This window comes from Rhineura floridana, chromosome 19 (assembly GCF_030035675.1).
Source record: "Rhineura floridana isolate rRhiFlo1 chromosome 19, rRhiFlo1.hap2, whole genome shotgun sequence".
In the NCBI taxonomy this organism is placed as follows: domain Eukaryota; kingdom Metazoa; phylum Chordata; class Lepidosauria; order Squamata; family Rhineuridae; genus Rhineura; species Rhineura floridana.
In genome coordinates, this window is record NC_084498.1 from 28,319,540 (window position 1) to 28,345,671 (window position 26,132).

At 52.0% G+C, this 26,132-nt stretch overlaps 1 protein-coding gene across 2 annotated transcripts; it reads right to left on the reverse strand.

Moving 5' to 3' along the window:
* Positions 1-5: 5 nt before the first annotated feature.
* Positions 6-20,674, reverse strand: GGT5 (gamma-glutamyltransferase 5). 2 transcript variants are annotated; one of them, XM_061602473.1, is made up of 12 exons: positions 20,443-20,674; positions 13,994-14,124; positions 13,475-13,564; positions 12,677-12,872; positions 11,219-11,379; positions 9,069-9,215; positions 7,776-7,912; positions 6,275-6,465; positions 5,471-5,568; positions 4,240-4,352; positions 3,905-4,015; positions 6-134 (listed from the first exon to the last, which is right to left on the reverse strand). In XM_061602473.1, the coding sequence occupies exons 1-12, from the start codon at positions 20,613-20,615 to the stop codon at positions 114-116; spliced, it is 1,569 nt and encodes a 522-aa protein (XP_061458457.1). In that variant the 5' UTR covers positions 20,616-20,674; the 3' UTR covers positions 6-113. The 2 variants fall into 2 exon arrangements, with proteins under 2 accessions (XP_061458457.1, XP_061458455.1); XM_061602471.1 differs by lacking the exon at positions 6-134 and adding an exon at positions 1,162-2,811.
* Positions 20,675-26,132: the final 5,458 nt, after the last annotated feature.

A 26,132-nucleotide genomic window follows, 5' to 3' on the forward strand; every position in this document is an offset into this window, starting at 1 on the left:
GCAAGGTTACAGCCTTCAGGCCAAAATACCCTTGTATACGGATTTCTGCCCAGTGTGAATTTTGATTATGCCAGAGGATTGGAGTTGAAGCAGAACATTCACCCTGGAAGGTATCAAATTGCCTTTGGCCAAAACTGCAACAATAAAAAATATTATTTTACTGAGAATTAATATTTTGTTCAAGTGGCCTCTTCCTCGACGGTTCTCTTGAGAGAGACTTCAGACCTGACAGAAACCATTTTCTGTGGGAAATTTTAAAAAGGCCCATCTAAGCAACTTGATTGTGCAGGATGTTTTTGGCTTTTTTGAGGGACTAGCTATTAAGCAAAGCGATGTAATAATGTGCGCAATTCAACTTTTTTTTTTACATTAATAAGAGAAACTGGGACACTATTGAAAAACCTTAAAGGCTAAACAACACACAACATTAAAAGTGCTACTTGAAGTTAAATTAATTTCTCCCCCTTGACTCCTGCGGTGTGCAGGCTTTTGTAACCCTTTCCTCTACTGTCATCCTGATGAAAATCCTGCTCCTCAAACCTGCTGTTATTCCTGGTAGGGAAGCTTTCCCCGACATCAGACACCAGTTACTAATGTTCACTGCCTTCCTTGTTTGAGATTACAGACAAGAGGGCAGGCCTGTGCATCTTCAGTCCAAACATCTGGATGGCCTTTAGTGGCTTCATGTAGATGTTGAGAAACAAGACAGGACCTTGTTGCATCCCATAACAACAGAGCAGCTGTGGTCTGGAACAACAGTCTCACCACCTCCTTCTAGAACTGACTCCCCCCCCCCCCAGGAGAAGCAGGAGTCTCTAGAGAACAGCCTCCTAAGTCACCCCAGCCTGCCCCAGAAGGCCACCGTGTTCAGCAGCCCACAAGAGGCCCACAGGTCAAGAGGCTTGTACACACCGTGACCCTCTCCCAGGCAAGTCCTCCACAAGGGTGATCAAGGCAGTTCAAACCAAAAACTGAGCCAGCTTGGAATAGTTTCTGTCTAGTAAATTGCCCCCCAACCCCCACTCAGCCTATAGTAAGCCTTGATATGGGGGTGGTAAAAATAGGTGTGTGTGTGTGGGGGAAGAATTTCAGCTACAAACCAGCTGATTTAGACTGGAGTTGCTGGATGGCCATGAGTGAAAGATAAAAGGAATCATCATCATATATCAACCAATTTATTAAAAATATAAAACTCTGCACATGAAACTTGCATGAAGAAATATCATAATTCTTGCATGGGTATCCTTTTACTGAATGAAGCCAACTGTTTGGTATCAACAAGGTCCTGTCCCCTCATGTCACATTTGCACTGCTGCTGCATTTGAGCACACCATCTCATGTATCCGACAGGCTGAACATCTCCGTTGCCCTGCTAGCAGCAGCTTAGCGCTCCCTTCCCTGGGCATTTTCCTATCACTTCCATCTTGTTAATTTTTTGAAGCGGCTTTATTGCAGAAAAGCACCAGATCGCTTATGCTGTACAACCTGACTTTGCTGATGTGCCACTGACTCCCCTGCGCCTGCGCCGCCAGGAGAGGCTCAGGGCCCAGCGGAGAAGCTGCCTTGCACAAGCTTTGGCCAGCAAAGAGGGCTGAGGATGCCCCCAGAGCCATGGGCGGCTCCTGCCCGCCAGCTCAAGTGCCTGCCTCTCCTGAAGGAGGGGAGCGCAGAACCCCAGGCCGCCAGGGCCAAATGCGGGCCTCTCCGCCTGGCCTTTGGGATTCCCTCAGACCCCCCATTGGCCCGCCAGCCCACCCCCTTGAAGTGCTTTTGCCTGTTGGAATGCGCCTCTGAGCTCTGATCATGCTCTTCCTTGCCTGGAGAGGGAGGGGGTGGAAGAGTGTGCAGAAACTGGCCCACTGTGCAAAGGCAAAATTCACATTTCCTAGTCTGCTCCCCCCGAAATGTGGCCCCTGAGAGGCTGCCCAGAACAGCATCCAGCCCTTGGCCTGACAACGGCCTCCCCATCTCCGTGCTTTTGCCTGGGAAGGATTCTGTGCATTCCCTTTCCTCTTTTGAGCTTGCGGCAGGAGGGCCATTAAGAACCCCTTCGCGGCCGACTCTGAGGGGAGCGAGAGGCACCCATTGCCCCGGTGAGAGGTTCAGTGGCCTTCCAAAAGCATCTTCATCAAAACACAGGCGCCACTGAGTACCCCCCCCTGCTCCTGCTCCCACTCCCCTGCACCTTTCACAGCAGTGGCAAACTGACTGACGGGGTCCTCCCATACTCCACCCTAGAATCTTTTCCCCCCCCACTGGCTGCCGGTGTTTGCTTTTCCCCCTGGGAGGCGCCGGCTGCAGCTGGGAGCGCCCCCTCCATCTGATCTCAGTGTTCGCCCCCTCAGACAGCTGCAGCAGACCAATGTGAGGGGCTACGATGTGGCTCAGCTCTGGACACTGTGCGTCGCTGCTCTCCTTCCCAAAACTATTTCTTGTGCGTGTGTGAGAGATAGATATATATATCAATCTATATGTAGACATTTATATAGCCAGGAGAAAGAAAAGTGCAATGGAGAAGGAGGAATCCAGTGGCCATCTTTTCTGAAGGACGCAGCAGTGGTCACATAGCTGCAGCAGCCTCTCTGAGAGGGCACAGGGGGCCCGGAGGGGGCGGGCAGGCCCTTCAGGCACTCTTGGTCCGCCTTGGCAAAAGGGCTGCTGGGGCTAGTAGCCAGATGCTTCCCCTTGCTTCCTTTGGTCAGAGTAGGGGAAGAGGCACGGGCCGTCCTTCGACACGCCTTGCACCACGTTCAGGGCAAATTTAGTCGGGCTCACCCTGTGGCCCTTTTCACGCAGTAACGTCACAACCTCCTACAAGGAAAGGAAGAGGCCAGAAGAGGCGTTATGGGCATCTCTCCAGACAGAGGATGCTGCCTTGCACTGCTGAGTCAGACCACTGGCCCATCACGCTCCATACTGCATACACTGACTGGCAGCAATGGCTCTCCAGCATTTCAGGCAGGGAGTCTTCCCCAGCGCCCCTGGAGATGCTGCCATTGGGGACTGAACCTGCGGCCTTCCGAGTGCAAGGCGGAGGCTCTGCCAGGGAGCCACCAGAGCCCTTTGCCACCAGCTCCGACAGCAGCTGCCTGGAAACAAGGCAGTGACCAAGAGATGGTCAAAATGGCAGCAGCAGGCAGATCTGACCCGCAGGGCCCCCCACTCTGCCAGGAAGAGCCACTGTGCAAGTCCCACTGAAATGCACAAGGGCCTGTGAGGAAGCCCCACACAAATGGTGTTGCACATGCAGATGCATGCCTGAACCACGTGGTGATCATGCTCAGAAACAATGTTTGAGTTCAATTTTGGGAACTTACTCTCCACTGTTTGATTCCAGCGCTAGAATACTCCTTGGCCAATACAGGAGCAGTCTTTCATTTTAACCCCTTCAAGGCTGCTGTGCACCCTTCTCCTCCTCTCTGCCAAATCACCCACCCAGCCCAGTTCAAAGAGAGAAGGCAGAAGGGAGCAGCAGCAGGCACCCTCCTTCCGTGAACAGCCCAAACAAAGCCCCTTACATTAAGTGCCAGTGGAATCCATGTCCCGCTAGACATGAGATGCAGCCCAGACTCTGCCTGACCCACCACACGGTGCTCTGATCTATGCTGGCCTTGCAGAGTCTTCCCCAGCCTGGCGCCCTCCAGCTATTCTGGGCTACAACTCCCGTCAGTCCTGGCCAGCACAGCCATGTTGGCTTGGGCTGACGGGAGCTGGCAAGCGCCAGGCTGTGGAAATCTGTCCCACAGAGACGGGCCCCTCCTGTGCAGCATCCAGCAAGCTGGCAGAGGGCTGCCCCTTCTGACTGTGATGGGTGGGGGGGATGAGGGGAAGGGCGGCCTGCCTGGTCCCAGGTGCCTCCATCCCACCGCCGCACTTGAGCCCTGGCGCGGGCCACCTGTCTCACCTGGCTGAAGTTTTCCTCAACTTCAATCGAGTTGCTGCTGGTGACGTAGAGAAGAGGCTCCTTGATGGCATCATCCAGGTCATACCCAAACCATAATTTGTTAGCAATTGCCTGCAAGAGAACAAGCCTGGCCCTTAGACACATTTGTAAAGGAGAGGGCTGACAACACGTGTGTCACGATAGCCAAATCAAACTTCCACATGCAAAGAAATTAAACTTATTTATTTTTGTTGGAACAAGTTACAAAACAGAGGACAGACTGCACTGAAGTTAGCTGAGAAATGCCGCTTCAGTGGTCGATGGTGAGCCAGGACTCTGGAGAGTTGCCAACTTACCAGTGCTACAGCTGGGACAATTAGCTGCCCGCCTGAGCCTCCGATCACCAGCTTTGACTGGCCATCTCTGGAAATGAGGATGGATGGTGTCATAGAAGAGGGGGGCATCTCTCCTGGGGAGGACAGAACAGGGCGGAGGATTAGCTACTTACAAGCTTACTGGTTTCAAGCAGCAGCAGCGACATCTCTGTGCATTCTGGGGTTGGTTTTTTTACAGCAGTACCTATAGTTGTTTACTCAGATGTCAGCCCTATCGTGTCCCATGTGAGTGTCCAGAGGAGCGAAGCCTAAGCACATCTACTCGGAAGTAAATGCCACTGACTTCAATGAGACTTGGTCATAGATACGTGCATCTAGAATTGCATGATGGTAATGCTGGTCTAGCACAGTGGGGAGGAGAGCCTGGCTGGGAGTCCAGAGTCTGTGAGTTCAATTCCCCGCTCATGTCTCCTGGGCGTCAAGGGCCAGCTAAAGATCACCCCCACAGGGAGTGGCTCAGGGGTTACGTGCCCTGCTACCTGTGCAGCCGTGGGCAAGCTGCAGAGTCCCAAGGAACCCAGTTGCCCCCAAGCTGGCAGTTGCAGACAAGGAAGGGGCCGGCTTGTGCAGCTGTGGCAAGCTGAGCAGGTCCTAGCCAGCTGGGGAGGACTAGCCTCAGAGGGAGGCATGGGAAACCCCCCTCTGAATACCACTTACCATGACAACCCTATTCATAGGGTCGCCATAAGTTGGGATCGACTTGAAGGCAGTCAATTTCCATTTTCAATGCGCTAGACTAGAACAGCCTTTGCCAACCAGGTGACCAGCAATGTTTTGGACTACATTTCCCATCATCCCCAGCCAGTCTAGACACATGATGGCCCTGCTAGGGCTGATGAGAGCATGGCTGAGAGTGGCAGCCCAAAGAATCTGGAGGGCACCAGGTTGGCAAAGGCTGCACTGGAATGAAGGGGCACAAGCACAGGTAAGGCACATTTGTTCACTATGATCTATCCTTCAATCTTCAGGAAATTTTTTGTCACCTGTCAAGACTTTAAAAATGCTTTTAGCCCCTTATTGTTGGAGGTTTTGTTTTTAAATTGCGAAATAAACCTTCAGGCTAATGAGTCAGAAGGAAACTCCCAAGGAAGTTGCTGGCCCAGAATCAGAGCAGCATTGGATCATCTGCTCATTCACTCCTGCTGAGCATTTGTGCTTGGGGGGATTCTTGGAGGACAGCGGTGGAGCTCACCTTCAGAGATGGTTCTGCTTGACTGTTTCATGCAAAAGTCAGCAAGTTCGTTGTTTAAGATGATTCCTGTTTGTTTTGAATACACCATTGAGCCAAACCTAAGTGTGGGGAGAGGACAGACATGAAGGGGATCAGCAGAAGGCACAATTAGATTGCAGCCCCCCTGCTTTTCTGCCTGGGGGCGGGAAAGAGAGATGCGGCAGGAAGGAGGAGGGGCCTGGCAGCTCCTGAGTGGAAGGAGGCCAGCCCAGAATGCTCAGTTTTCTCTCCAAAGTGGCCCTTTTGCATGAAGTGAGCAGACTGGGCTTGCTGATCTTCAAACAGGAAGAAGCCACTCCCACCCCTAAGAGGGCAGGAACTGCAAAGGAGGTGCCACAGCACCGCAGATCAAGCAGCATCTCCGGACCCCCCAGATAGGCGTTCATGGTGGGTCTCTTCCGCAACATGTTCTTGATACAATGTGCATTAGTGGTGGATTTATTCTGCTTTGTTAGTTGTTCTGCAATGCTGCTCCAATGCTACCACATTATTGCTGTCCGGAGGGGATATAGCGCAACAAAATCCGGACAGAAATAAGCCAAAATATTTGTGACACAAAAAGCTATGCGTTTTCAGGAGGACGTGATGGGAAATGAAGCAGTCTGACCGCCCCAAAAGTCTGCAGGCACAAAGAGGGTTGAAAACAGGGTCACTGTGACCGCCGCAATGGCATCATGAGTAGAAACCATCCTGAATGTGCACTAAAGTGGCTGTCTGGAGGGCAGAAGCACTTGCCTTGAGAAGCCTCGCCTGCTCCCCACTTACGGGTGATTGATGGTGCTGGTGGCTGACACGGCGCTCCCATCTTCAGCAAGGACAGCAACGTGGGAGGTGCCAAACGGCGATGCCCCCAGCTGGGCAGGGTCATAGTGGGAAGCTGGGTGGTCCCCCTGGTTATCAATCTGCTGCCTGATGCGGGCAGCAAAGGCATCTGAGATCATCATGCGAATAACATCCTGAAAAACACAGTGTGCCTCAGTAAGGCAGGCCTCTGAAATCTCTGCTGCAGGGAGGCACGCTTTTCTTTGACAAAACCAAAGCTGGGCTCAGTGGTGCACCAATGATGTTTAATATGATATGGCTACCTATACATGTGGCTACCTATATATGGCTATACATGGCTACCTATACATGCCTATAAATGTGGTGTTGGAGGACAGCTTCGCGGGTACCATGGACCGCGAAAAATACAAATAATTGGGTGTCAGAACAAATTAAACCAGAACTACCACTAGAAGCTAAAATGATGAAACTGAGATTATCATACTTTGGACACATCATGAGAAGACATGATTCGTTAGAAGAGACAATAATGCTGGGAAAAACGGGAGTAGAAAAAGAGGAAGGCCAAACAAGAGATGGATTGATTGCATAAAGGAAGCCACAGACCTGAACTTATAAGATCTGAACAAGGTGGTTCATGACAGATGCTCTTGGAGGTCACTGATTCATAGGGTCGCCGTAAGTCGTAGTCAACTTGAAGGCAGATAACAGCAACCACCTATACACCATAAAGCACATTTAAAGCACCCCCCCCCAAGAATCCTGGCAGCTGTAGTTTGTTACGGGTGCTGGGAACTGTAGCTTTCAAAGGGTAAACTACAGTCCCCAGGATTCTTTGGGAGGAAAATGTGCTTTAAATAGATGGTGTGTCAGGCCAAACTCTGAATTGCAGCAACCAACCTCTTGCAAGGCTTATCTTCAGTGGGAGGGGGCAGTCTAGTGCAGGTCTAACCCAAAGCAAACACAGCCTGCGCAGCCTCTGAAAGGGGAATCTTGCATAGCTGTAGCTCGGCTCTTCTTCCCTAGAATTCAGATTCTGGTATTTTGCCGCTGGCGATAGGACAGATTGTCTTGATTTTATGATGAACAGAATTCCCAGAGTTCTTGATGAGAGAATGCTGAAAAGTCTCTGGAATGCTGAGGAAAGGGGAGGGCACCCCTCTTCCTCCCTGTCCCCCAACTCTGCCTGGGCTTGCAAGAGTCCCTTTCCTTACGAAGCCCTAAACCTCAATGTCTTTCGGAAACCTGGAGAGACTTCTTTCTCCTGGCTAGATATGGATGGCGTGAAGCACAAGAATGTGGCGCATCCTTATCCAGCCCCTTTTAGAGGAGCCCCCCCCCAAACCTTGTGGCCTCCAGATCCTTTGGACCTCAATTCCCACCAGCCTCAGCCTTTGGGGTGGGGCTACAAAATTCAAAGAAATAACGTAGTGAAGCCACTGGCGGAGTGGCAAGGACCAGGGAGGGACCCTGGCTCACCCACCTGGCCTACTGTGGAAAATGTTGGGTCATCTACTTTTGCCCTCTGGCTGTTGGCAAACTTCAGGGCTTCTGCGATGTAGTGGAAGGCCTCAGCACGCTTGCTGGGCGTGCTCACGGACTCTTTGGTGAAGTTGAACCCTGAAAGACAAGAAGAGCAGGAACTGAGCACCCCACCCAGCGCAAGGTGCTGCTCTGACTCCCAGAAACGACCCACAGACTCCGGCCTCCCACAAGTACTGTTCAGTCTGAAAATGGGGCGGGGGGGAGGAGAAACACTGTGGGCAGGACCAGCTCAGGCCTTGTTATCGGTGGGCCAACACCGACCGCATGATGGTGCTCAACCCATGAAGCTCCTTCTGGGCCTCCGTGTAACACACCATCCGGCCAATGTCACAGATGAAAGTTTGGGGTCTGCAACTGCTTCGGGTGAAGCTCAAGTGCCAAGCCAGAGTGGGAGCCTTCGGACCGCCTCCAGAGCGATTTGGAGTGGAGCAGGCTGGTCCTGAACCTCCGGAGCTTCCCTTCGCAGGGGACTGGGCCATCCATCTCTCAGAGCCCAGGCGCCTGTCCTGCAGAGCAGCCCACGCCCACACAATCGGCCCCTCTCTGAAGGCTGCCTGGGGACTTGGACAGTCGCATCCTCGCCTTCGGGACCTTTATTGCGCCCTCAGTGGAGACAGCTCTGACTCCATGGACTTGCATATGGGGAGGAGGGAGGGGTGATAAGATATCTAGGTTGCTGTTCCTGGCAACCCAGATATCACTGGATGGAAGAACGCTTTTCCTGCAACTGTTTTCTAGAATGTTTTACTTTTATTTTAGAATGCTTTTTTGTTGTCAGACTGTTTTGTTTGCCGCCCTGGGCTCCTTCGGGAGGAAGGGCAGGATGGACATTTAATTAATTAATAAATAATGAATCTGAAGCTTCAGAAAACCAAAGCAGAGGCCTTGAGTCCAAAGCAAAGAGGGTCTTGCCCATCCCAAAGTGGTCCGAAGCAAATGTCCAAAGCACAGAAGCAGGTTCTGAAGCAATCTCCTCCCCCACCAGTATGAAATGCACGCTTTCCACCCTTTGATCACAAGAAGGGAACCCTAACCCTTGCCACTGTCCACTTGCAAAAGCCAAGCGAGAGTCCCTGAAGGTGAGCTTCCCACTCTTCCTTCACCACCACCAGGGGCCACAAAGCAAAGGTGACATGGTTGGCTGTTCCTGCCCGCTCGCTCTGCAGGCTGTGAACGCCTGTGCAGAACCACAGAGTGAGGGGAGGATGTGAGCCACGTGCCACTCACTTACCTTTGAGGACATTGAGGATAAAGAACAGAACGGGCCCTGCAGCAGGTCGAGGGGCCGAGTATGCGGTGTATTCACCCAGCGAAACATTCAAGGGGCTCACCACGTCCACGTGGTAATTCTTGAGGTCTTCCAGGGTCAAGGTGCCTCCTAGAAAACAAGGAGGAGGGGAGGCAAACTTTTCAAACGTGAGCCCTTTCCAACAGGAGGCAGGCAGAGGTGCTTCTCTGGGCCCCAAAAGGTGGAGAAGATTTGGAGGTTTGCTCCTGTGGGGCGGCGTCTTCACCAACAGCGGCTCCTGCGCCCATTGTCAGGTTCTCCTTCTGCCCTCTCCTTCTAGAGGGAAGAGTCTGGGCTACCTGCCAAGGGTCAGAAGAGACGGCCACGCACACTTCCATGCACCTCAATGGGGTCTTTCGTTGCAAGCCAACCCAGGCAGGAAAAGGGGGGATTCTCTTTGCTAGAGCCAGGTTTGCTTGTGGCTGATTACCGACTGAGCCCACCGGGAGTGTTGAGGGGCAGCTGAAGAGGCCTCTTTCTTACCGGTGGGATTCTAAACAGTATCAGCAACAGTGATGAAGAGGCGAGGGAGCTTTCATTAGAGCCCAGAGCAATTAGTGCAGCACAAGTGGGCTCTCGTGTCTGCGCCTCTAACTACTTACCACAGTGGGCTAAAATTGAAGCCATGAAACCTGGCTCACGGGACATACCTGAAGGGCACTGGCCTGACACCTGCGGGGCCCAAACACAAGACTCTGGTGCTCTGTGTGTGCGCGCACATGCTCACACACTCACTTCCTTATCTTAACAGATGCAGCAGAAAGGGCTCAAATCCTACAAGGAGCTCATCCCATTTCCCCTTTGGAAGTCTAAGTGAACTCGCACATGGACCATCACCAGCCTCCAGGAGGAGATGAGCAACTCCTTTGCCACTTGGAGGCTTGTGGAGACGCAAATGGAGCAAATGCGGCTGCAGCTGGAGAGGAAGCCAACAAGGGAAGGAAAAGGGGGGTGGACCAAACAGGGGGGGACCAGCCTACAAGGACCTTGTTTGGGAGCAAGGAGATAAAGCAAGGGCAGGGACAGACAGCGGGGGGTGGGGGTCATTCCAGCAAAGGGGGGACTAAGCAGTCAAAAGGGATCTCTGGTGAGACTCTGGGAGGAATATGGAGGAAGAGGGACTGATTGCTAAACCACTCTGAAAATTGTAGCTTGGTGAGAGGAAGAGGGGGGTTTTCCTAACAACTCTCCGCACCCTCCACAAACCACGCTTCCCAGGATTCTTTGGAGGAAAGCCATGACTGTTTAAAAAGTGACATAACAGAGCTTTAAATGTATGGTGTGGATGTGGCCTGAGAGAGAGTGTGTGTATGTGGTTCTGCAACAGAATGCCTTTCCCTAGAATAGTTAATGGGTAAGGAAAACAGTGGAACACCTCAAAATTCGGGACAATTTCTGGACAAAACTATTACCTCAGCTTTAACAGAAAACGAGGTTCCTACATCTTACCCTACTTGGCAGCTTTCTTCCTGAATGACTCCCCAGTTCAGTAAAATGATTTTGGGGCTCCTGTAACTTGGAAATTGCCTTGATGTTTACACAACGGCCACCCTTAACTCCAGCTTATTTGTGAACAGTGACCACTGGTCTCAGTACAGTTTATCGCATCTACAAGTTTAGAAAGAACTCCTAAAACTGGCAGAGGGAAAAGCCTCATTGAAGAAGCCATCCTGATACTTTAGCCAGGGAGGCTTGTTCTTCCATACGCTCAATCAATTCTTCCTTTGATCATGCCTTCTCCTAATTCACATATGACAGAAGTTAGGCTGACAGGCCTGTAGTGCCTTGGCTTCCCCCAGACCCTTTTTTTAAATGGAGATATCCCTTTTAAAATGAAATATCTACAAAAAGCAGCACAAAATATTACTCAAGCCTCAGGCTTTTTCTGGGAGCAAGGAGGATCACCATTCCGGAGCCTCGAGGCTGCTGTGGAAAAGGCTTGCTGTGGAAAAGGCTTGCTCCTCCCAGGCACCAGATTAAGAAAGCACCACTGCTCTGCCTACAAATGTGGCACACTATTAGCCTCACACCTGGGCAGAAGCCTGAAAGGAGGAGAGCAGGACTGCTGGGAAGAGTGTGTGATGGTCGCCTACCTGCCTTCCTTACGTCTTGCACCAACTTCTCTGCCGTTTTCCCCACATAGAACTCCTTGGCTCCTTTTTCTGCCACAGCTCTCAGGGTGCCCACCAGGGCTGGCCAGCGGAAAGGGTCTCCAGTTCTCAAGATGGCACCCTGGTCATTGCGAAAGAGTTCACTGGAACAGAAAGAGGAGAGAGGGAATGGCCAGCATTGGCTTCTGACTCTGGATTCCAACAGGAGAGTCTGCCATAAGAAGGGTTCATAAAGGCCAAACATCTCCAGCAGCGAGAATGTGCTCAGGAGGACACTGTGGAGGAGTGCAAAAAGGGCCCTCGGCACCTCTCTAGAGCCTTAAGCCAGGGACAATTCTGCTCCCCCTGCTCTGGTGATTCCCCCCACTTCAAAGTTTGAGTTTCTACAGTTCTATCAGAGTGCAGGGCCGATCCAGCCTCTACGCCCCACTTTGTCAATCTCAGTGCGACTTGCTTATTTGGTTCAGTGGGACTGATTTTCTTGCATTGTGCCCCATGCACGTGTGCACATGTGAGTTATCTGAAGATTGGCTAAGTGCCATCGGCAAGCTAGTTTCTTGTCTGGCAACTCATTCTCCAACCCGAGCTGTACTTTGAACCAAACAGAGGCCGATGGGCTGCCACCACCGCCACATTGGTGCTCCCCACAACACACTTTCACAATATCCGCAACCTTGGCAAAGGCCGCAGGGATGGGGGAGAAATTTGATTCCGTTTGCATTTCACGCTGACCCTCCCTAATTCCCAGTTTTTGAAACGACACACAGACAGAAACGCAGCCAACCTTTGACATCCCCCAAATTTTGCAGTGCAGCTCTCCAGTCAAGGAACATGCATAGGAATGCACCTACTAGTGAAAATCGCTTTTATGACAGGAAATCTCTATTTGTCTATTGGGCAAACTTGCATACAAAAATGTGAATATTAGGAGAAATTTGCACTCAAATGCTGATGAATTTTCATGAAGACTTTTTCTTTTAAATTGCAAAGTGATGTGGAAATTTGGACGGTTGAACCTGAGAATGGAAAATGAGAGGAAGAGAAACCCAAATGGACGGATTTGTCGTCCATCAACAACAAAGGGCTCTCCAGGCCCCTCCTGCCCTCTGAGCGCAGCCGGAGAGGCCTTGGGGAGCTGTGCGCTTTGCCCTCCTGCCCTCATGGTGCCCTGAAGCTGCACGTAGACCCAGGCCAGGGCCCCACAGAGACTGCAGTGCATAACCAGAGTAGAGGCCTTTGGAATCAGGAGCTGCAATAGAAGCCCTCTAGGGGTCAGGGGTCCCAGGGCTGCTGCCAGTCCTTGCCTGTGCTTCCTGTTGAAGACACACTGAGGGGGGTCTGCCCATGAGAGACTCTCATTATCACCACTGCCAGGGCTCCAGTAAGGGAAAAGCCCAGTGGGGCATTTCGGTCTACCAATTTTGCACAGGTGTCTCTTACCCCAAGGCTGTTTTGTTCAAAACGCTCTGTATCAACGTATGGTTGAGAAACCGACTCAAGGCCTGGGGTATCCTGATTCCAGGGTCGAGGATCTTGATGGTGGGCTCAAAGAGAGCCTCCCATGGCAATTTGCCATACCGTTTGTGGGCTTCTTCATAACCACGGAGTTCCCCAGGAACAGCAATCCACTGAGGTCCTGCACAAGCAAGCCGGTCACGTTATTTTATTTCCCCTCCCGCAGCAGCTCCCTTGCAGGGATGGCTTTTCTAGACACCCTCCTCCTCACTGCAGTATCAAATGTTCTCCAGACCTTTAAAGCACATTCAAAGCACATCCCTGCCAAAGAATCCTGGGAACTGCAGTTTCTTAAGGGTGCTGGGAATTGTAGGTCTGTGAGGGGTAAACTACAGTTCCCAGAATCCTTTGGGCGGGGGATGTGCTTTGAAGGAACCTTTAACATCTGGTGTGTACACAGCCTAGGACTATTTCTCTAACTCTATTCCAGTTTGTAAGAAAAATCTGAGAATCTCATTTGTCATCCAAAGTAGCAGGGATCTAGTCCTCATGCCTGTTGACAAAAGCTTGAAGAAGATCTTGCAACACAAGGGTCACTAACCAGAAAAGAGATGGGGTGGGGTGAGGCCTAGACATTCCTCCACTTAAGGAAATCCTGACTGTGCCTCCCTTCACCCAAATAAGAGGATTTATTCAGCCGACACCTGTGAGCAGTGGGGCCCTCCCCTTGTTGGCCAGCACTCTCCCCCTGCCCCCCACTATAAATCAGATCTCTCTTGTTACCTGGTAGCAACGTCTCTGCGCACTGATCCAGCAAACTGCTAGAGGTCTGGCGAGGGGCTCTTTCGCGAGCATTAAGCACCTCGACGTTTCCTGAAAATAGAACAGGGAAACTGCCAAGAAGTGTCAGTTTGACTCCTGAGCATGTTTTGCTCAGAGGTTTGGAGCAGTGGCATTCGTTCTCAGGCCTCTCTGATCTCTGCACTTGGGCTCCATGCAGCAGTTACTTGTCTGTGGATGGGGAGAGATTAGGACCACCAACATTCCCACGTTTCCCAGATGAGTTACAATCACTCATGCCATAATATAAATGTCTATTTTCTCTTCTATGCTTAAAGGAAGCGTACGTTAGCAACAACTACTATGTTCATTTTACTGATTTCAGAAGCAGGATAAAAGGTACCGTATTACATGGCACTGGTTTGGAAATCAAAAGTCCAAAGCCTTTGTCACAACCTTGATGCCTCCACACATGAATCCTGAATGGAGAAGAGGTTGGGCAGGGGGTGTGACTGAACATACCTGTGGATGCGTTATAGATGGTGAAGATGACGCCTCCCCCAAAGCCCATGCTCTGGGGGTTCAAGACAGAGGTGCAGATCAAGGCAGCAATTGCAGCATCCACAGCTGAGCCGCTCTGCTGTAAGATATCCCTGTTTGGAATAAAGAGGAGGGCAGAATATTCAAAAGCCGGCCTATGAAACAGGGGAGGTGGGAATACCTCCCACCCGAAAGGATGGACAAATGGGGAGCGGAAGGAATGGGTTGTGGGACACAACAGCAGTAAAAAGACCTAGGAGGGAACAAGAGAGGCAGCCAGACTGCAAGACTTCAGAGCGGGGGTGGTGGTGCCCCAACCCTCTTTGGGCCCAGGAAAACATCTGGAAATCTGCTATCGGCACCACAAAATACCCATTTCACAGATGAAAAACTGATGATATGCAGACCCCCCAATACAGACAAAACACCTACACACACACCAGAACAAATAAAACAGAGCCCCTCCAAAAAGCAAGAAACAAGATCTCAAATTTTTTAAAAAGTCCAACAACTCAATTTAAACAATTGGGAGGGCAGGATGGTCTTAAATCTCTTCTGACTCTCACAACATTTAGATGACCTCGGGTTATAGTATTACATTTACGAGGGAGAAACACTTCACCCTGTCCACTTTCTCCACACCATGCATAATTTTATGTGGCTGTTAATGCAATCAATCCCACATGTTTTTAAGGAAGCTTTTAAAAAAAGAAATCCCGGAGTTCCAAGTCTTCTGTTGTGTGATCTGCTGTTAAAACTGCAGCTCATTTTGTTTTTAACTGCTGATGGTCTCGCCTTTTACTTTGCTTTTAGGGGGCACTTTTCTCTTTTTTAAGTAGTGTGTTGATTTTGTGGAAGCCACCTTGCGGACTATAACAATAATAATGAATATTGTAATAATAATAAAAACAACAGATGATAATCATAACAGTAACCCTAACAGCATGCAGAACTGTCTCATGGGCTCTGTGTGTGTGTGTGTGTGTGTGTGTGTGTGTGTGTGTGTGTGTGTGTGTGTGTGTGTGTGTGTGTGTGTGTGTGTGTGTGTGTGTGTGTGTGTGTGTGTGTGTGTGTGTGTGTGTGTGTGTGTGTGTGTGTGTGTGTGTGTGTGTGTGTGTGTGTGTGTGTGTGTGTGTGTGTGTGTGTGTGTGTGTGTGTGTGTGTGTGTGTGTGTGTGTGTGTGTGTGTGTGTGTGTGTGTGTGTGTGAGGGGGTTGTCGGTCCTTTGAACAGCTTCCAGCGTCTGTTTCCAGCTATTATTATCCATTAAAGTGCCTTTCCTTTCATTGTCATTTGAAAAATGCTTTTTTAAATAGGTTTCTTTGCCAAGATTTTGCAATTTCTCTTTCCGTTTGTAACCTGTAACTCCATGCTCTGAACCCTTGTAATCTTCTTCTTTAGAAAAATAGTAAAGTATTAGTAATGTTATCTTTGGTTTGATCCAGGACTTGGAGATACCCTAAACCTAAAGGGGAGACCCGGTCTGGGAGCCTGGGTGCTATTCAACCCTAGTCCTACTCAGAGTAGACCCACTGAAGTTACTAGATGTGACCAACTCAGGTTCACTAATTTCAATAAGTCTGCTCTGAGTAGGACTTAGTTGAATACAACCCCCTGACTCCAGCCCCTTGGGAGTCCAAGCTCAGATTAGGCTTTGCACAGCTCGGAATCATGCTGTCAAGTTCCACCCCAGCCAATTCTCACTACTGTTCTGTCCCAGATAGTACCTCAGTCCTGTATCTTGCTAAATTTTGCACTCCCCCTTTGGGTTCAGTGAGCCTGTCTCAATCTGGCAGCCTCTGGATCTTTGGGACTACAACTCCCATCAGGCCATTGGTTCATCAGGGATGGAGCTCAGTATTGTCCACACCAGGGCTAGCCCACCCTCCACAGGCCTTTTTGGCAGATCAGTCACCTGATGATGCCGGGTGATTCACAGTTCAACCCATGGGAGCAGGCTGCGGCCCCACAGCGCTAAGGTCAGAGTTCAGCCTCTGCCTGCTGCTTTTTGTGGCTCTTGCCTTACAATTAACACTCTTCCACAGTTAACTAATAACATGATTGTTCGGATATCGTGCAGTAGCCTGTCCCATAGTCCTTACACCTGAATCTAGCGCTGGCCCTTCTTGCAATTGTCATGACTCCTACAACAAAACTTTTCATGAGAAGCTGCTCTTGTTTTTCATGGTAGCAGCTAAAATGGAGATTAACAGCTGGGGAGGAGAGCCTGGCTGGGCGTCCAGAGTCTGTGAGTTCAAATCCCCGCTCGTGTCTCCTGGGTGTCAAAGGCCAGCGAAAGATCACCCCACAGTGAGTGGCTCAGGGGTTATGTGCCCTGCCACCTGTGCAGCCATGGGCAAGCTGCAGACTCCCAGCTGGCAGTTGCGGACAAGGAAGGGGCTGGCTTGTGCAGCTGTGGGGAGGACTAGCCTCAGAGGGAGGCAATGGGAAACCCCCTCTGGATACCGCTTACCATGAAATCCCTATTCATAGGGTGCCATCAGTCGGGATTGACGTGAAGGCAGTCCCCCACCCCAGAATGGATATTGCAAAAAACTGGCTGGATCTCATAAGTTTGGCAATTAGCTCTGGCAGAAAAATAAACCTAGTACAGCTGAGAGGCAGTAAAGGCACAATGAAACATGGCTGATTGATGGGGGAGTCCATTTCTTACATCAACAAAGACATCTCTGGGTGTCATCTTCAACATCCCATTTCTCTTTCTGGAAAGATGTCTGAGCTAACAGCTAGTAGGAACATAGCAAGCTGCCTTCTACGGGTGCAGATCATTGGCCAAATCAGCCATAGGACGTTGCCTTATACCACTGGTCCATCCAGCACAGACTGGCACTGGCAGTCTAGGAGTTCCCACGTGGGTCTTTCCCAGACCAACCTGGAGACACTGCTGGGCACTGAACGTGGGACTTTCTCTGTGCAAAGCGGGTGCTCAACCACTGAGCTACGGCCCGCCCCCAAAGCAGACCCTCAGGCACAGAAGTCCTTCGTTGCCTCTTGACCTGCACCTTCCCAGCCAGCTGACCATGTGACATGTCTAACGCTCCAAGCATGGATTTAACATTTATTTTGAGTTCTGATTGATTTCTTTTCTTACAAACAAAACTATTGTTATTTCAAAGCGGAAGGCATGTGGTGGGGGGAGTCCAGGAGGCTTCTTGGCTAGGAGGGGGTTCCCCCCCCTCACTTATTACCATCTTGCAGGACAGGGTGTTGCACCGGGCGGCTGGTGGCTTTCTTCAACCACGTCTCCAAAATAAGGGCGCGAAGGTTGTACACATCGGAAACCCCATGCTTTTTAAAAAGGATGCTTTTAACAGTAGTTGGCGTTGTGAAGTTTGACCCCCAGCCATGTGAGGAAAACCATAAATGTGTTTGGTCAAACTGAAGAGGAGCAACCCAAGCCAAGATGAGGAAAGGTCCTAAGATTAGAGGGGAACTCAATGATCTGCAAATATTGGAGAGAGGAGGGAAATAAAGGGAGATAAAGCAGAGGGCTCTCTCTCCTAGACAAAAGGCCTTGATTAGATATCCATATCAGAGGGGGAAATGCCTCAGTCATATGATCTGTGGGTAAATTGAGCCTTTGCTGCCTAACCCAGGTGCAGAATCACCTTCCTTGGAGGTTTTTGAAGAAGATTCTGGGATGCAGAAAAGTGCAAATTTTGAAGATTGATTCTGTTTCAGTTCGCATATTGTTTCAGGAAGTGCAAATTAGATAGATTTCTCTCTCCCCTCCCATATGCAGGACCAGACAGGTCTGCAATCCTGCTCCTTTCAGCTCTAAATTTAAACACAGGATGGAAACCACATTGACCCTCCCAGGGCCCCAAGAGATGCTGAAATCTGCAGTGACTCAGGTTCATCAAGGCATCAACTGGAACAGATTTAGAGGAGGGCAAAGAGGATGATCAGAGGACTGGAAAGAAAGCTTTATGAGGAGAGACTGCAAGAACTGGGCATGTTTAGCCTTGAGAAGAGAAGACTGAGGGGAGATATGATAGCACTCTTCAAGTACATGAAAGGTTGCCACACAGAGGAGGGCCGGGATCTCTTCTCGATCATCCCAGAGTGCAGGACACGGAATAATTGGCTCAAGTTGCAGGAAGCCAGATTTCGACTGGACATCAGGAAAAACGTCCTAACTGTTAGAGTGGTACAATAATGGAACCCGTGAACTGGGGAGGTGGTGGGCTCTCCAATACTGGAGGCATTCAAGAGGCAGCTGGGCAGCCCCCTGTCAGGGATGCTTTCATTTAGATTCCTGCAATGAGCAGGGGGGGTTGGACTTGATGGCCTTATAGGCCCCTCCCAACTCTATGATTCTGTGGTGCACAGCCATCACTGCCTCTTGTGGGAGTGAATTCCAGAGTTTAACTATGTGCTGTGTGAAGGAGTCCTTTCTTCTGTCTGTCCTGAATGTCCTGAACTGTCCTCTCCCCAGCCTGCTGTGGGGCAAAACTGAAAAGTGCTCCTGGGCCTGGTGGGGGGGGCAAAGGGGACAGGAGGCATACCATCCTTCATCGGGGCCTCAGAGCATGTCATGGCATAGGCATCTTCAGGCAAGAAGTTGGCAAATGGCAACCTGACGTGTGAAGCCCCGCTACAGGCAGACGCTGCTGCTGGGGGTGGTGGGGCTGGGGGTGGTATCAAGAGTCATCGTCTCACTTTCACCTCTGGTCAAACAGACTTTTGCATCATTTTAAAAACCAGCGAGACAGAAGACACTGATGGAACACATCTGCACCAGACATTTACAGCTTGGTGATACCACTTTAAAAGTCATGGCTTCCTGCAAAGAATCCTGGGAAGTGTAGTTTGCTAAGGGGGCTGAGAGTTGTTAGGAGACGCCTATTCTCCTCCCAGAGGTATAATTCTCAGAGTTCCCTGGGAAGAGAGACTGACTGTTAAACCACTCTGGGAACTGCAATTCTGGGAGGGGGTTGGCGGAGGTCTCCTAACAACTCTCAGCACCCTGGCCAAAATACGCACCCAGCAGGGGACGGGGGACCTGTGACCCTCCAGACTTTGTTGGACTAATACCTCCCATTAGCCCTGACCATTGGCCATGCTGGCTGGAGATGATGGTCAGCTCTAGAGGGCGTCAGGTTGGGCAAAGCTGCCTTAAAGATTGACAAAGTCTTCTCAGGAGGTGCCCAATTCAGTTGGGTGCTCAGAGGCCTGCCAGACCTTCCCTCTCCCATAAGTAAGAGGGCTGCCAAGGAGCCAAGCTTGGAAGGAGCAAGTGATGGTTGGGGGGGCGGGGGAGGGGGAAAGCACTTTGCCATCTTCAAAAGGAGGAGGTTCGGTAGGAGAATATGGGGCCCATCTGACAAGGAGTCCATGGCTACCTCAGGGGAGACTGGGGTCCCAGGAGGGTGTGTACCTGTGGGATGAAGTGGTTGGGACACCTTCTGATTGGGCTCCAGCAAGTCTCACAAGGTCTGGAAAATAAGTCTGCATAAAGATCTCCAACCGCGACCTTCCATTTGGCTCAGCTTCTCCCCCCACCCCCACTCAAGGGATTACAGCCTGGGCCAGGATCCCTAAACGCCACTAGCCAGCTGCTCTCCACTCGTGGGGCCCTGGGAGGGAGGAGCAGATTCTCCAAGGGCCTCCATTTGCCAGGGACAAATCACTGGCTCAATTAAGGCAGTGCCAGTGAGACTTCTCGCCTTCCCTGGGATCCTAGAGTCCTGGTGCAGCCTCCCCCAACCTGGCGCCCTCCAGATATCTTGGACTACAACTCCTGAAGCCTGGCTGGGACTGATGGGAGTTGTAGTCCAAAACATTTGGAAGGCAGGAGCCCTGTGTGTGGGAGGTTGTTCTGGTGCACATATAGGACAAGCTGGGGCAGGAAGGCACCTCGCACTGCCTTTCACGCATTACGGGAGGAGTGGGGGGACCTGTGGCCTGACAGATGCGGTGGTACTACAACTCCCACCACCACCACCGCTGGCCCTGCTGGCCGGGGCTGATGGGAGTTGTAGCTCGGCCACAGCTGTAGGGCCAAAGGTCCCCCATCCGTGCGCTACAGCTGCGGAGATATATTTTGACCCGTTAGGGCCGGCCCTACGGTCAGGCAGAGAGAGGTGGCAACTGCTGCGCGGCAGCGGCAGGGCCGGAGGGGGAGGGTGCGGGAGGTGGGCGCCCGTCCTAGGAGCAGCCCGCGGTCCGCGTCCCTTTCCCGCTTCGGGGGAGCCAGCGCGAGACCGTTTCCAGAGGGCAGCCCCGACCAAAGAGCTCGGTGGGTTTGTGGCGGCGTCGAGGAAGCGCTGCAGCCACCTCCCTTCCGAAGATGCCCGCGCAGGCGGCGCGGAGAGCCCCGCGCTACGGCCAGGCGCGGTGGCGGGAGGCGAGGCGAGGCGAGGCGAGGGGGCGCCCAGCCCAGCCCCGCGGCGCTCGCGCCCCACCTACCTGCCGACCTGGGAGCAGGTCCGCGTGTCCGCAGCGAGGGCGGCGTGCCGATACCGGGGCAGGGCGCAGCGGGGGGCTCGGCTCAGGACCACCGCCAGGACCGCGGCGCTCGCCACGACGGCCGCCACCCCCAGCAGGGCCAGGCAGCAGGGTCGGCTCCTCAGCGGCGCCATCCCGGCGCAGGCAGGCAGGCGGCAGGCAGCCTCACTCGGCCAGGGGGCGCCGGGCGGGCTGCTTTTAAAGGGCTGCCCCACCGGGGATTGGCAGCCGGGAGCGACCCGCCTCCTTCCCGGCTGCAGGCCGGCGGGCAGGCGCTGGGCTCGGCTCGGCAGCCTTGTAGGGCAGACGGGAGCAGACGCCGCCTTGGGGAGACTGAAGGAGCGAAGCCACCTCCAGACCCTGCGGCTGCCCCTGGACGGCGGCGAGGAGGTCCTTGCTCGTCCCGAGGCCTGCGGCGCATGTGCCCAGTAGCCTCGGATGACCACGGGCTTGGCTTGCCGCAGGGGCCAGCCTGGTGCTCCTGAGGGGCCAAATGCCCCGCTTGCTTCCCTGCCCTGAACCCAACACAGGTAGCAGAACGTGAGCCGCTTCCACCCGCAGGCAGCCTGGCCGCTGAGCATTCCTCCTCATCTGTTGCAGAACATTTGCGATGTCTCCGATTCATTGAGCATTCATTAAGAATGGTTTTAAGGGGGAGGTTAGACGACGTTGCGCCAGGCGAGTGCTAGCCCTCACTGCCCCTGCCGCCGCGTTTTCTCCTCCCTTTAATTATTGGGGAAAGTCTGATTTTGAAGGAGAAACGTGTTCGTTGCCCAAGAGCACCAAATCGGCTTTTCATTGTGCAGGTACGTGGTTGAATGACTCCCACCGCAAATAGCGACAGCCTGGCGGGGCCCTTGGATGCCCCAGCCCCCTGCTGGAAACAGCTGCACCCGTTGCCTCTCTGGGCTCCTTTCCACCAGCATAGAACAGGGCAAAGGGTGGATTCTGTACCTGTGGGAGATCTGCCTGTGGTAGGCAGGGGCAATGATGCTGTTGAGGAGGCGCCTATATGTGTGCTAAAAGCAATGCTCAACGTGTGCTAAAAGTGAAAGGCCAGGGAGAAAATGCTCGCTGGCTCAGGCCTGCAGGGAGGGGACACTCCGCATGCCACGGCTGGTCTGTTTGGCAGGGGAGTGATAACGCACGCTCTGTTCAGAGACCATCTCCTGGGGCGCCCTGATAACGTGCCTAATAAGGGTGCGTGTTCTCTGCAGGTTCCAGTTCTAAGAAACCGGCGGACAACCCGGCCTTGGCGAGGCTGAGGGCCAAACTAAACCCCATCAGCGGAGGCTGGTCCACTAGAGCAACCCGGAGGCCGGGTCTGCCCTCAGCCAGCCCCCGCCTGCCTGCCTTCTTCCTCCCCCTCAGTCCCGGCGTTGCCCCTTGTAGGACTCTGCAGGGAGGAGGGGGGCAAAAAGAGAGCCAGATGGCTCCGCCTGCCACTGGCTCAGGCTCCGCCTACTCTCGGGCTCTCTGCCTTCCGCCCCGCCAGTCCCAAGCAGGGACCAGGCATCCCTGTATGCAGATGTGTCCTTAAGTACAGGTTCTCTGCTTTACACAAACTGCCCCTGTGGCAGCTGATCCAGATCAAACCTTGCCATGGGGGGAGGGGATTTAGCGACATGCCCCTGTTAGAATACAGATCCAGATTGGGGGGGGGGGTCTGTAATCTGCACTGGGAAAAACTCTCATTCGCTTCAGATGCAAACCTTTGCAGTTAGAGGGGCATTGCTAAGAGAAGAGGGGGAAGTCCCCCGAGACAAATGTGCATAAAATTTGCATATGCTAATATATACATATTTGGTCCAATTTGGGGCTGCAGGGATGTGAAGGAGCTGGGGTTTTGAGGGAGTCTGGCCAAGAGATTGAAGCAGGCTTGGGGAACCCCCAGTCTGTCGGCCTCATCTGCCCCCCAGCACTCTCCCTGGCCGCACCCCTTCTTCACAGGCCATGCACCTTTCCCCATCTGCCCTGGCTGTCCCCTGAAAATGTGACTGTGGCCAGCCTCCTTTCTCTCTTTTGACCCTGACCCTGCCACTGATGCCAGAGGTGACCACTGAGACGAAGGTCTGCCATGCCAGCGCGGTAGTGGACAAACATCTGATCTGCACACGGAAGGGCCCAGTTGGAGCCCCCCCCAGCATCTCCAGGGAGGGTTGGGAGAGTCCCACAAGCCAGAGGACGGAGCTCGAAGGATCCCCGCAGCAGATGCCCCTGCTGTTCCCGGAGACTAATTTCCTGGCTGGATCCTTGAGTTTCATTCTGATTGCTGTCCTGCCCGCCCTCTTTCTCTACCCCCCTTTGAATAAATGGCTAAATTGGGTTTCTGGGCTGTCGTGGTTTCTGGGCCCCTCAAGGACTGGTTGCCTCTATCATCACCATCACAATTGCTGCCTTAAACCATTTGGGCTCCACTGTTGTAGAGAGGAGACCTGGGGGTCCAGCTGCCTGCTTAATAAGGATGGGAAGAGTCAGGGGAAGGTTTTGGGGAAGGAATAAATCTCCCACTTCCTCCTCCCTCCCTCCTTCCCTGGCCAACTAAGGGAAAGGTCTGAGGTGTATGTGTAGAATTCTTTGCATATTTTCCCATGAAATCTTTTACCTCATTCCCTGATGGCCAATGTTCTTGCTCCTCCACTTCATCTCCTCTTCACTCTTTCCAACATTTCCAGCTAGATTGGATTTTCATTTCTTTAATTTTTAAATCTATGCAATTGTTTTCACTGGGTTTTTTTGTCTATGCAATGGCTTTTTATATGTTTTTATTGTCTTATGAAATCGCTTCTCAAAGTGATTTGTACATTAAATAAAATAAATAAGCATTAATGAATGTTCTTCAGTGCAAGCCTCCCTTTAAAACAGTTGATTGATGACTAAACAGTTTTCGTGCAATGAAGGCCAGCTGTTCTGGACTACAACTCCCATCAGGCCCAGCCAGCGCAGCCATATGGTGCTGGGGCTGATGGGGCTGCCAACGTCCAAAACATCTGGAGGGCTCCAGGGTGGTGAGGGCTGCAGTGGGGAGTCTCTCTGCTAAGATGGGATGCAATGGACCCACTTCAACACACTGATGGTGACCGTTTCCTCTGGCCTGTTGGGCACAGCAGTGAAGCCTCCTTTCCCATTCAAATATCCTAAAGTCTTTTTATTTGGTTCTGGTTCTCTTTTTAAAATTTCCTTTGCTCTGGAATCTCACTGGGTTCGTGTGGGGCTTGCATGCCACAGCTGAGCCACCTCTGTACGTGTAATTCATTCAGCTCTCAGGGGGGAGAAGGGGACTCACTTGCAGCAAAGCTTGCTTGAAGCCAGGACCCCTCCCCGACAGCTAAGCTCCCCCCCCCCCGATATATGAGGCTAGAGAGCATCTTCTCACCCTTCTGGTGATCTGGCAGCAGCAAGACCAGCATTTCTCTCCCCCTCCAGTAATGACTCTTTGGTTATATGGTGAATGAAAGTGTGATTGTTATTGCGTCTGGGTCCTGCATGAAGTTACAACCCCCAGGGCTTGCTTGCAGCAGCACCAGGGCTCAACCCCAGGCTGGGGGCCACTAAGAATGAACAGGATTTCTGGGAGGGGGTGTTTCTCTCCCTCATCTCCATCAAGGCTCCCAACTGTCTTGCCTTTCAATAAAACAAATAGTGTCAAACAATCCAAGAATTTCCAGGATGTTTGCCAAGCCTGAAGCCTGAAGATCATCATCTTCACATGTTGTGTGTTTCTTCCGCTCTTCCGCTCTCCTGCCTTGTTCAGTCAAGCGGGCCAGATTGGCTTCTTTTGTTTCAATTAAGGGACAGTGCAGAGACCAGCTGTGCTGAGACAATGTGCTTCTGTGACTGCTCCACTGAAGCAACAGACTCCTTTCACACTGGGATGGCGGGGTGGGTGGATTGAAAGAACCAGGCTGGAGTGCAAATAACTGGCCTTCTCCAACCTGGTGCCCTCCAGATGTTTGGCCCACCACAACTCCCACCAGTCCCAGCCAGCACATTAGGGGATGTGGGGAAGGAGCATAGCTCAACAAGAGGGCAGGAAGGTCTTTGGTTCAGCATCTCCAACCAGGACTAGGGAAGTCCCTTCTCTGAAATCCTGGCATGCCCCTGCCAGTCAGAGTAGACAAGACAGAAGTAAATAGACCAATGACCTGGTTTGGTAGGAGGGTGAAAGGTGTGTGTGTGTGTGTGTGTGTGTGAGAGAGAGAGAGAGAGAGAGAGAGAACATGGAGAGCACCCTAGCCCTGGCTCTGCTCATCCAAAAGTGCTCCTACCACAGTCATCCTCCTGGACTTGCAGAAGAAAATGTTCACCCGTCAACTGCATCCACCAGATCACACCTACCCTCTCTGTTCTACAGCTCCCATACCGACCAAGGTTGGGAGAGGGTTCAAGGTGAACTTTTGCTAACCCTTGCAGGATGGAGAATGCCAACATTTGCCTCACAGCAGAGTTGGAAGCAGCACTCTGTGGAGAGCATTCAGTGAAGGCTGTCCTGTGCCAGACCCCCCCCCCCAAGCCTTTCCAGAGGAGGAGGTTTTGCAACATTTCTTGGAAAATGAGCAAGATTGGCTCTGGGCAAATCTATAAGCGAAAAGATGATTTAGAACTGGCTGCAAAGCATCACAATCACCACAAATGCCTGAATTGCCACTGTCATTTTAATAGGAGCTCATCATTGAGAAATCTCTCTGCAGGCTAAAAGGTTCCTTCTTCCATCCCCAAGCAAGTTTCACACAGACCTTGGGTGACCCTGTCCTGTCCTCCCCGACCCTCCCCTGGTCTAGAGGAGCACTCTGGCTCCAAATAAACAGACCCCTGGGGGTGAGTGTGATTTATCTATTCGGGATCCAGATCCCCAGCTGGTGGGAACTGATGCAAGCCCACTGAGAAGACCCACACTTCAGCTGCAAAGAGAAAGGAAGATGGAGGGCTTGCTGGGGGGGGCTGTTTTCCCATCAGAGAGAGGGGAAGGGACAGAAACTGGTTGCTAGTTTGTTTCTGGCACTCAACTCACAGTGTTCACATGAGCATCTAAAGCCCTAAAGGACTCAGGCCCCAAATATCTCAGAGACCGTCTCTGTCCCTACAGACCCTCTTGGGTGTTACGGTCGGCAAAGGGGGCTCTCTTGGTAGTTCCACTACCTGTGGGGAATGGCAGCCCACGAGAGGCAGCCTCTAAAGTATTGCACTCCTTCCCTACAGAGAGGGATGAAGCATCTTTACTACACGCACCTCTTCGCCCTGGCCTTGACAGTGAAGGTATTTTTTTTTCATGGGACTCACCTACCTCCTTTGTGGGATTTACCCTGTGCTGCTCTGACTGGAACTATTTTCTTTGTTTAGGCAAGTGGGACTGGCTTATCTCTACTGGTGGGGAGGATATCTTGCCTCATTCCTGTGGCTCTGTCATTCTGAAATGTTCACAGTGGGTGGGCACATTTGTGGACATCATTACATTGACGGTGGCTCTGTGTAGTGTGGGGGACAGTTAATGGCCACACTCTTCTGTTCTGGCACTTCCCTGATCCCAGCAAACTAATTCCCCAATGAAAGCTTTCTGGTCTTGTTGAGCCTAATAACCCCAGCTGAGAAGCACAAAAGGGTTTCACCATTTCAAGAATTCCAGAAGCTGTTGGCATCTGCAGGGGTGTGTG